Below are 12,172 nucleotides of genomic sequence, written 5' to 3' on the forward strand. Positions count from 1 at the left end.
CCAGGTCCTGTAGGGCAGGATGGAGACAGTCCGTCTAGAGCGAGGACACCTCTTCAATACAGTAGCTGTGACTACTGGTGTCCTACCAGTAAACTTAAGCGAGAGCACTCTGTTACTGTGGAAACAGGTTCCGTGGAGACAGTTTAGAAAACGGTCTAGAGAACAGCCTCTCTAGAGAGAGGAAGTGAGGACACGCTTGACTAGTACAGTAGCTGTAATTACAAGCATCCCACGAGTAGCCTGGGCGAAAGCACTGTGCTACGGGGGAGCAGGTCCTGTGAAAACAGTCGTAGTGGGAGGGCAGGTCTCTTCGAGGACCCTCTCCACTAGTATGGCAACTGTAATTACTGGTGTCCTCCCAGTAAGCCTGAGCGAGAGCTCTGCGCTACTGTAGATGCTGATCCCGTGAACACGGGTCAGAAAACAGCATGTCTAGTGAGAGAGTGAGGACACACCACACTGCTGGTAGCTGTCAGCATTAGCGTGGCATCAGTTAGCCTGAGTGGAGACGCTCTGCTAGCTGTAACAGCGGCGATGTCAGTATCGACTTATAGCCTCCTTAGCGTCCCACCGGTGAGCCTGAGCGGGACGCTCTGCTCACTGGAAGCCGGTCGCGGTGTAGCAGTGTGGCATCCAGCCACAACGAGCGGACGCGCTCTCGTTAGCGCTGTAATCGCCCAGCAGTAGCCTGAGTGAGTGCTCCGCTACTGGGGCCAAGGTCCTGTGGAACAGGAGGTAGCTGTCGGATTTAGCATAGGCTCCGTTAGCCTGAGTGGACACACTCTGCTAGCTATGCACGGCGACAATGCTACCAAGGTCAACACACACGCTATCCCAATCGCTACAGAGAGCCGGTCGCGCCTGTGTAGCAGCCTGGCGACACCGAGTGGACGAACTATCGTTAGCACACAGTTAGCAGGAGCGAGAGCTCTGCTACTATGGGATATGCAGTCATAGACAACAATTGTATTCGATCTCACCCGATTGAAGCTTCGCGGTGAAGGTGCTCTGGTCAAGACCGAGAAAAACCCGTGCGTTCTCCGGTCCGCCTCGACGGTCCGCCGTAGAGAAACGCAACGTCCTCCTCCTCAGAGGAGAGCTCGTCGCAGCCTCTGGAGGGCGACGGATCGCAACTCCGACCATTTGGTCACAAGGCTCCCCGCAACGAGCTTCAGTTAAACTTCAGCCTTTAGCTGATGGTAACGTAGTAATTCCATGAGCCTGCGTTTGCAAGAAGATGAAAAAGGACTGATCTCGGGATGACACCGGAACTTATACCCGGTGGGCGGGTCATCCGAGGTCACAGGTGACTTTGTCATTATTAATACTCGACCTGCTATGCGCAAGACGGAAGATATCCAGTGCTAAGCACCGCCTCTGGCGGTCAGGAAGGATGAAATAGAACATGGAAATAGGGTCCAGGTTGAAAAATCCCAAAGTTACCCATTGAATATAATTGCATTAAACTGCATTGGCATTACACTTTTATTTATAATACCCATGACCACAAGTTATACTTAACTTAAACAACACAATCTCCAGACGACCCGTGACTGTTCAGGCAGTTGAAATTGGTTTAATTTGACGGCTGACTCAACCGTCCACGTTGACCTCCGATCTCAGCCTTGTTGCCAAGGTAAACTTGTGCAATCCTGAATTATACGTTTTCTTTCCCATGCAACTAATTTATATTGATTCAAAACATTAAGGTTTGGTTAAAATAAGTTTATGTGTAACACTATTTAAGTTACTGATGTATAATAAGATAAGTCAAATTTGACTTTTGGTTTCACACAGTCTTCTGGGTGATCCCTCTTTGCTAGGACAAAAAAAAACAAAAAACAAGCGTCTTCCAAAAATGTGTTTCTCGTGAGAGTTAAATAGTAATTATGGTACCCTCATCAACATAAACTCGGCCTTGGAAACAATGGTGATTCAGGCTCCAATTTGGAAGAGGTCACTTGTTAAGATTATATAATCATGGTAATTGTAGGGATTGGACATGAATAAACAATCTTGACTTAAAAGTCCTTAATAATTATGCCATCAAATCAACCCATAGATCTGTACATGTGCCATGTTACTCATACCAGTGGAAATGTGAGTAACATCAGCACCATCGCACTGATTACACAGGAGCATTCCATGTGGAAGTGTCTGCATTGCCGCTCACCACTGAGCCTCATTTTGTTTCCTGTTGCCTGTTTCCTACCTACTCCATGTGTTCATGGTACCTTTCCTCTGACAAAGTCCACTTCGCGCACACTCTGAATGGGTCAAATCACTACCAGAGTGCATATCTCATTTGAGCTCTTTTCAAAACAAGCTTTTATCTCATTGTGGATAAAATCCTGGAGAACAGTTGGGCGTTCCGGCCTGTTTGCTAAGTCCTGCAATAAAAACTGGAATCATTTTGAAGTTCCTTCAAAAAGAATAACAAAAGGACATACTCATATTAAATATAATCATGACCGTATTGGATGTTTTACCTCACTTCACGCTGATGAAGACGATGAGCTGCAGTCAGCTAAATGAGGATTGATTGATGAGTTAATGGAAGAGTCTGCTTTGGATTGTTTTTATCGTGTTGGCTACGAGCTTTGCTGTGGCAGCCGATGAAAGAGGCCAGGAAACCAACCTGAGCATAGGCTTGATTGTATAAGCTTAAAACCTTAAGTTACAGTGTTTTCTATAATCAGCGGGACCAGTTTCAGCCAGGAAATGTAGGTAAATTCATCAAATGCTCAAACCCATGCAAGGCTATTTTTTCCCTAACATCACCTCATTACCACTGACCTTCAGCCCTGAACGAAAAGTGGCAGCCCTGTCGGATGTCGCCAGCTGCAGCAGAAATTCATTTATTCATGTAAACCCACCGAGGAAACAGCGACACATCATACAGCTCCGACAGAGTACACATATAAGAGAAACCCTCCCTATAGGCAACAGATACAAATACCCCATTTATATTTAAAGATTTGGTTAGAAGTCAGCACCACCCTGTTCTTTCTCATCATCGTCATCGTCATCGTCAACATAATTTTAACTATTACTGCTGTCACTATCGTTTTCATCAACTTCATCATGACCACTGGTTGTTGCATCATCCTCAGTTTAATGGTAGTTTATGGCTGCATGGCAGCCCTCAGTGATGACATCATCACGACATGATCAACATCGTTATACTGTAAATACCATATGTTGTCATCACCAACATCATTATCATCATAATCATCAGCAGCTGCATTATCATCATCAACAACAACATCGCCATCCAACCCGCTCTGACTCCAGATTCTAATACCGTGGCTTGGTGAGCGGCCCTCAGAGTCTCAGAGTCGTTCTAACAGGAAAATAAACCTGTTTGGGTCGTTATTAGACCGTAAGAACAACCGATGTAGAGCGAAAAAGGAGATAGTCCATATAGGGAGAAGAGGAGGTTGGGCGGTCAAACCTCAGCTTTTGTGTCAACATTGACTTATTTTACAGAAATGTTTGTGTTCTGCAACATCCGGACTTGACAACTGAGGCAGTTCCATAATAAACCCAGTTATTTTACATTACAAATAAACCACGATCTCTCCTGAGCCTAACCACGTCATTTTGTTGAGGGAGTAGAACAAAATTAAACCATTAGTAATCGTTATGTTTTCTGTGAAAACAGCAGTTCATTTTGAAAAGACAGGAGAAATGAGTGGGAACTGACATGTTTAACTGAAGCCAGAAAGGGAACTCGAGCGTCTGTATTTGAGAGGGTGGTGAGTCATCATGACTGACATCACCACCATCAAACCATCAATGCCAGGGACTATGACATCAACATTAGTCTTCATCAACATCATTGGCATCATTGCCATCATCATCATAATCATCAGCATCATCATGATTATTCTCGTCATTGACACGCTGATGATTTAAGCCTCCCATCCTCCTGCTACAGACACATCTGCACTGGAGCTACACACACACACACACACACACACTTCCAGAGAAGAGTTATGATGTGCCACTACATTGTGGCCGTTGCCTGCTGCGACAGAGGGAGCAGAGCAACTAGGAGTGGACAAAAACAAAAACACAACAAAGGACAGAGGATGATAGAACTGATGTAATGAGCTCTGCAGCAAGAGAGAGACAGAGGGAAGAACAAACAGTGCACACACACACCTTGAGAAGAAGACATTTTACCGAGATGGGCCTCATTTTCATTTCCCACGAGATTTCAGTTTTCTTTTACCCCATTTCCTTTTGCCAAATGAGTTCCTTTTAAGGCTGTACATATTGCATTCGCTCGTTTGCAGTTGTCCAGTATATAGTCACACTGTAACATTTAGTTCCTACCTCCAGTTTAAGCTGCACGATGTTCTGTTTCCTCCAAAATGTATCAGACACAACCATTAATCATACAGTGTGAAGAGTCAACCCATCATTAATTTTACTTTGCTTAATGTTTTATTACAGTCTTTAAATAAGATACGTCCTGGTTTCTTCAAACTCCTCATTAATGTAAATTATTTACACTAGAGCACTTTCACTCAATTCAAAAGCATAATTGAGCCACCTATTGCACTGTGACTGAGTTCCTTCAGAGTTGTCCCTGAGGTGGAGACATTATTATGTCTTTCCTCTAGGTTTGTGAAACACTCACTGTAGGGACGTTATCTTACTCCCCGAACAACAGCACATCTTTTTTACTCTCTTGTCTCTGAGGGCAACACTTTTTCTATTTTAATGCTTGGTTAATTTCTTATTCCGCCCAGACTCCCTGATCTCTCTCTGGACCCGAGTCCCTCGGTGGTAAAACATCAGTGGGATAAACGATGTGTGCCGCTGCATGGACTGATGGAGATAGTTAGGAAGCAGATGAAAAGCCTCGTCTCTGAGATGCAGCAGATGAAAGTGAAAGCTTGTTTTGAACGTGGGTTGCAGCATGCCGTTAGATCTCTCCAAGTGTCCGCATCCTTTTTGCTCTCAATCCGGCCCGCATTAGAACCTCGTCTGAAGCTAAAGCTTTACAACGCGGCTCGCCTTTCTTCTTCTCTAATCAGCCAGATGTAACTCATTTTATTACGGCTATTCTGTCGCTAACAGCAGGTTCTCCTTACCATGACCTCACATTTAACAGATGCAGCTCCACATTCACAAACATCCCTGTGGTAATGCAAACACACCTCCAGCTTTTTTTGCGGTCTAAGTAATGCTCAGATGACAACTCATCATCCACCGCATATTTTATTTAGCTACTGTCTAATTATACTGGGATTTATGGAAATGTTAGAGCAGTAATTCCAAAGCTGAATCAACATCCTGTCCTTCACATTACAGAACGTTTCATAATATTCAAAGAGACAAGTGTCCCATTCAGTTGTTAGTTGTTATGTTTAATTCCCCTTGCTGCCAGTAGAAGCTCACATGCATATGTATTCACAAAGTTGAGGCACACGTTCCCTACAGCTAACAACTATGAATCGCAATCCTGAATTTAAATGAAAAGTTTCAACATATTATGCCAAAACATTTTCTTTTTATTAGATTTTCTTCTAGATTTATCACACAAGTTTTACCTCCCCGTGGTTTGACAGTTGAGATTGCCACTCTTCCATGTTGTCAGTCCATTCCCTGGTGGAAAATTAAAACCCGGCTCTTTATATATCCTGTTTCATTAACACCTATATGGATTTAAAATAGGCAAATAAATGAGTAACATTTTCCAATCACCACAACCATGTCACAGCCTTCATGTAGAACAAATTAGTGGTTTGATGCCTCAAACTAACAAGGTCTCCATGTTAAAAAGCCAGTGTGCCAAGATTACTCAGAAAAAAAAGAAAACAAAATTAAAGAGGTGGCTAAAGCCCCCTTAAGTATTGGAATTTCATCTCCGGCTGTCACCTTCAATCTGTCATCTAATCAGTCCTTCTGCCTTCTCCACCTCCTCTTCCTCCCCCTCCTCCAGACATTAGGGAGAGTGGAAGCCCTAAGCCGGTGATGGTTTTCATCCACGGGGGCTCTTACATGGAAGGAACTGGGAATATGTTCGACGGCAGCATCCTGGCCAGCTATGGAAATGTGATTGTCATAACTGTCAACTACCGGCTGGGCATCCTAGGTAAGGAACCTGCTTTATGTGTGATACTCAACCACTATTGTCATGTTCTCTCTTTGTCCTTAGATTAGACCTTCTTTATTTCTTTATTTCTTTGCATCTACCTCTTTTAGCGATTCCACCTGCTGATGCTGGTATGTTTCTGTTACTTTAGCTTAGCATAAAGGTAAAACTAAGATCTTTGTCTTTCTTTTCTTACATTCTTGCTCTCTTCCTCCTCCCTTTGCTCCTTCCATTCATCATTGGTGATTCCACCTGCTGCTGCTGGTGTTCTCCTGTGACTTTAGCTTAGCATGAAGGCTAAACTAGGTTTCTATCATTCCATGTTCTGTTGCTGGTGATAGTCCAGAGAGCTAAGTTTGGTGTGATTGTGATTCTTTGACAGGAGCTTGAGCTCATTGAGGTTTTCTCTTGTTGGTAACAGGTTCAAACTCAACTTTGTTAAATACAGTTTAACACGTGTACCCAAAGGCTGCAATCAAATCCTTTTTTTTACTCACCGTTTTTTCTCATCATCAGTAAATTAGATTCTCATGGATATTACACATTTATTTAATTTTTTTATATTTTGGGCATAATGTTACTTCCAAATCATTATATGTATAAACGTTATTTGTCAGATGTTGATCATGATGTTGTGATGAGTTTTCATTTTCATGATGTTCACAGACATTTCCATATCCAGGCTATTGGATTATCATGTGTTTCTGTATTTTCTCAAAGAGCACATCTACTGCAGAGCTGACACTTGGACTCTGGGATTTGAACCAGTTACCTTTTATACATATTCCCCCCTGTACCCCTTTCTTATACTTTCATTTGCCATGGCATTGTTTCCTCTGACCTTCAGTCCCTTTTCTTTTCTTCATTTTCCTCCTCATCTATCTTATCTTTTCTCATCAGTCTAATTCCTAATTCCTTTCCTCCAGTGTGAGGATGCCACAGCTTTACCCACAGGGCACGGATATATTGTGACACATGACGGAAACAAAGGTTTGCTGCCTCCATCCAAAATGAGATTGTGCTGTCATTTGTTTGGATTGAAGGAACTGATTCCATTTCCACGTTGTTTTGGTTTCTGGCCTTTTTTTCTATCTTATTAAACAATTAAACTATACCAGAATAAAGATAAAGGGCAATATCCCCCTTTCACTCATGTAGAATACCGTTTGTATGTGTGTGTGTGTGTGTGTGTGTGTGTGTGTATGTGAATGTATGTGATTGTGTGTGTGAATAATGAATGAATATCCAGGCTTTAAAGCTATTACACAGTGATGCTGAATTTAAGTACTTTTTTGACAGATCATGAACCAGATCCAAACCCAGAGATCGGCGGTTTAATTCCCAGCTCCTTTTGGCAAGACATTTAACACCAAATAGCTCAACAAGGCTGTACCTACTGTGTGTGAATAGGTATGCATGTTATATAGAGTCCTGATGGGAAGGTGGCCCCTTGCATGGTAGATCAGTGTATGAATGGGTGTGAATGGGTGAATGATGAAGTATTGTCAAAGAGCTTTGACTGGTCAGAAGATTTGAAAATAATTATATAAGTAAAGTCCATTAACCATTCATTACCATGAATGAACAATTACAAAAATGAATTGTCATTCATAAACCACCATGTATATGTTTGATATATCATACATTTTTGACAATATGACAACAGAAGCGTTTTACGTACACATGAATTGCAGCAGGGAATCGCCAGGGAAATGTTATAGCAATTAACATCTCCCATAGTTTGTAGGAACATGCCGTGCTAACTTGTATTCTCTCTGATTACAATAGAATAATTGAAAGATTGATAACAAATGGAAATAACATTAACGCATGGCATGATATTTCTGTGGGAGAATGCTGCCAACATGTTTTCATTTCAGATATGTATCGCTCTTTTCATTATGTATGTAAGAGGTGGCTTGTATCCTAAAGATTATGTTCCAATACAATAAAACTGCTTTGTAAATTACTGTTGAGGGAAACAGATTTTGTTTTGGATTTCGGGTAGCTTTTTCACTTTTCACAAATACATTTTTAATGTGTTTATGGTCCATGGGTGGTGTATGTATCAAAAAACACAGGGCTGTCACCCAATAGACTGCTGTTTGTGGCCCGTGGGAATGAAGTACTTTAGTTACCTAAAGCTTATCAAGTAATAATAATAATAATAATAATAACCTTCAATTTTATATAGCGCTTCTCTAAATACCCGAAGTCGCTTACAGAGTCCAGAGTCCAGTAGACATACACACACAGTCATCCCGGTGGTGGTAAGCTACATCAGTAGCCACAGCTGCCCTGGGGCAGACTGACGGAAGCGAGGCTGCCAATCAGCGCCTACGGCCCCTCCGACCACCACCAACAACATTCATTCACATCCATACGAACCGGGGTGAGGCTGCGGTAGTCGTTGTGTTCCCTTAACCAAACCCCAATAATGTTTTTTTTGTCAATCACGTGTTAGAAACAGTCTAAAACTGTTGCCATTAGTTCTGGAAGAAACTATTTTTCTCTTGAAGCATATTTGAGAGTACAGATTAGTTCTATGGGCAGCACGGTGGCTCAGTGGTTAGCACTGTCGCCTCACAGCAAGAAGGCCCTGGGTTCGAATCCCAGTCGTTCCAGGTCCTTTCTGTGTGGAGTTTGCATGTTCTCCTCGTGCCTGTGTGGGTTTACTCCGGGTACTCCGGTTTCCCCCACCATCATAAAGACATGCTCCGCAGCCTCACCCCGGTTCGTATGGATGTGAATGAATGTTGGTGGTGGTCGGAGGGGCCGTAGGCGCTGATTGGCTGCCACGCTTCCGTCAGTCTGCCCCAGGGCAGCTGTGGCTACTGATGTAGCTTACCACCACCCGGATGACTGTGTGTGTGTATGACTACTGGACTCTGTAAAGCGACTTCGGGTGACTTGAGAAGCGCTATATAAAATAAATGATTATTATATGGGAACATATTTTTTTAGAGTTGACTCGGGCTAAGTGGAAAAACAGCTCAAAAGACATGAAAAGTAAAGGCTAAATCAATTCAATCTTATTTTGGACATGCCAGGATCCTCAGGTCCATGAATCAGGTCTGTCTCTGTTACTGATGTGCGAGATCTTAACTGCTGCAGGCCTTATTATTTTGAGGGTAACTGTTTCCCTGCTGGTTAACATGAGGCCCCACTGTTTGTGCTAAGATTGGACTCTATGTGTTTGTGTTTACCCCGCTGGCAATGGACAAATGTATATGGCTTTACCTCACCAAACGTGATGGTGTGTATGCGTGTGTATGTGAGTGACACAGAGAGAGTGTGTACTCTGTACTCAGTGCTCAGTGCAACACTCATAACCGCTGGGCTTTGCAGTCAGTCACCCACTCTTTAGTAAATATTTGGGTTCAGAAAGTAGCTCCACTGGCAGAAATACCCATCATAACACGCCACCAAGTACATCATGGAGTAGAGTATTAGAGGAGGGTAGCAGGGTTAATTAGGGACCTCGTGACAACTTTGTCATAGAGGAACCAAAATTATTTGAAGGAATTATTATTATTCTCTACCAATGAAAGTGTTTTGGGGGGCTTTATCATATCCCAATAATTGTTACATTTGACATACATATGACAAAAATGTCTCACATTTGGGTATACATTTTTTTTCTCTGTAGCGCCCCCTTGAATTGTAAAAGCCCACACGTTTTGCAAACAAACTGATTGTACCAATACCCCACAAAAAGTACAGGTACATAATTAGACTAGTCATGCTTGGATTTCTGGGTTGTCATCATCCAGGCACACCTTAAATCAGGGTCCATATCCATGTAATGAGATTCAGAACATAGACTGTACAGTATATAAGAAGTAGATGTTACCCATTACTTTATACAACATGATTTTGTCTCTCACCATCTTGTTTTCTTTTGAAACAAGAAGTGACCAAAATGGTTCGGAGGGTGAATCCGTTGAATAGCAATATATCGTTTGCAGCAAACGCTAGCTAGCTTGATTAACCGTAATTCACGTAAACCGTGATTATAATTGGCTTGCATTGAAAAACAAGCATGTTTGTAAAATGTTTACGAGAAAATAGCAATGTGTTAGAGACAGCATGAATTATTTAATTTGCTTCACAATTTAGTTAATGGAGTATTTGGCTTTAATATTAGGTATCCACACATTTTGCTGTGGACCCAGGAGTTGCGTGATGCAGAGTTTGCTCACTTCTTTCACACTCAACAAACAAACACACAAATGTACTTTACAAAATGACCTTGTGTGGTAAACCTCTCCGATCGCCCCACCCCTACCTGGACAGATGGCATGTTTCCTAAAGGTCTCAGAGGGCAGACCATGGTTGACTATGCATAAGAATGAATGAAAGAATGGATGTGTGTCCCAATTTACAAGGAATCCTGAGGTATTTAACTTCTCCAAACAATATGTTAAGATCCTTGAATAAAAGACTAGAAAGAAACTATAAAGCAGTGTAGCAGTGTCAACACCTTCCTTCATTCATAACGTTCAACCTTCTTGCAGATTCATAATTATGTCCCCTCGCCGGCCAGTTAGCCTCTGTTGGTCAAAGCGTGCGGTTGACCTTTCCCAGACAGCCGTTGCAGCACCTGTTCGCTTGGAGATGCTGCTCTGCTGACAGAACTCTTACTCTAGCACCGGGGATGTTGTTCTCCTTGGCTTAGTGGGTGTCTGTGAGAGTGAGCACTTTGCAGGAAGTCATTAGTGTCTTTAAAAATGCAGTAATGCTGTTGCAAAGCTGTATTTATTGTTCAACTGTCTAGGCTCCAATGGATTTGTCCACTGGGCACATATATAGTATATGCAACTGCCAGTGTCTACTGGTGTGTATGGATGTGTGGATATAATGAATTACGAGTTCCTCCTGTGTGCAGGTAGAGTGTTAATAGAACATGTTATAATGCTTTCAACATGTCATTATACGTCTTGACCCAAGAGTTGTCCGTGTTTTCATCTTATAACTTTAACCCTTTGACAGTGTGCTTTCATCTAATTTTGTGTTGCCTTAAAATGTCTTTTCAGCGATTATTTACACTTAGCTCCACCCTCTCTTGTGATTTCTGGTTGTAAGAAAGAAGATGCAATGACAATTCTAAAATGTAATCTATATGACTACTTTCACTTCTTATTCATTGCCGCTAGTTGTTGGCAGTATAATATCTAGTAAATCCAAATAACATTAGGTCTCCTGTTCCACAACACAACATAGTGCTTGTTTGCAGCTGCCAATACCTGAAACCAATATATACACAACTTGTTTGTTGCACCTCTAAACAGCAGACTGTGCCTTTAAGGCCCTTACAATGTTGAGTTTATTTCTGCCCATCCAAAACCTTTAATCATGCTGATTGATGAGGTGCATTTCCCTGACTCAAACCTTCTCCAAATACCCCTTCCATTCCAGCCATACATAAGCCATTCAGCCAATTTATCAAGCCTCTGATTGTTTTAAGATATACCTGGCCAGTAAAATATCCATTTCACTGCACGGGTACTGCTTCTCTAACTCTGCCCCGCTGTCAGCACCACGATCACGTCTCAGCAGCCCTGGCCTGAGAAACGGCGCTGCAGGAAAAGGTCCAGCAAGCAGCTCGAGGCCCGAAACAACATCGAGCAGAGCTGCAGAAATAAATGTCATTAAATTACTAAATAATTAAGGAATCATATTTACTGTGTAGAGTTCTTGTGTACGTAGTTGTTGATATTAATATTCTATGATTAGCTCAAAATACGGATGAACCAGATTTAAAACTATTCATAATTTTTTTTTTTTTATCAGAAATTTCTCAACACATGAACTTATGCAGGACACTTTGAAACCAACATGCATGAGTATTCCGATTAGGACTGTGTGTGTTGAATTGATGCGCATTTCCTCAAACACGAGCAGTAATGTTTACATTTTACAAATATTCTGCTCTCTGTCTGATATATCTTCTTACCCTTTCTCCCTCTACATTAATTGGACATTCTCTTTAAATGTTTGTGTTTGTCCTGCTGGCTATATGCTGATGACTATTATTTCCAGGCTTATTAATTTCTTTCTTCC

General features: G+C 42.0%; 1 protein-coding gene across 4 annotated transcripts in view; it reads left to right on the forward strand.

Moving 5' to 3' along the window:
• The window catches only part of nlgn1 (neuroligin 1), a 330,532-nt gene that overhangs the window by 110,857 nt on the left and 207,503 nt on the right, over window positions 1–12,172 (forward strand). For 3 of the 4 annotated variants that reach the window (XM_056414909.1, XM_056414910.1, XM_056414911.1), the window contains one exon: window positions 5,957–6,109. In XM_056414909.1, coding sequence (XP_056270884.1) covers window positions 5,957–6,109 — 153 coding nt within the window. The remainder of the gene's footprint in view (window positions 1–5,956; window positions 6,110–12,172) is intronic. The other variant, XM_056414912.1, reaches the window with a different exon arrangement.

This window comes from Pseudoliparis swirei, chromosome 5 (genome assembly GCF_029220125.1).
Source record: "Pseudoliparis swirei isolate HS2019 ecotype Mariana Trench chromosome 5, NWPU_hadal_v1, whole genome shotgun sequence".
Taxonomy (NCBI): Eukaryota; Metazoa; Chordata; class Actinopteri; order Perciformes; family Liparidae; genus Pseudoliparis; species Pseudoliparis swirei.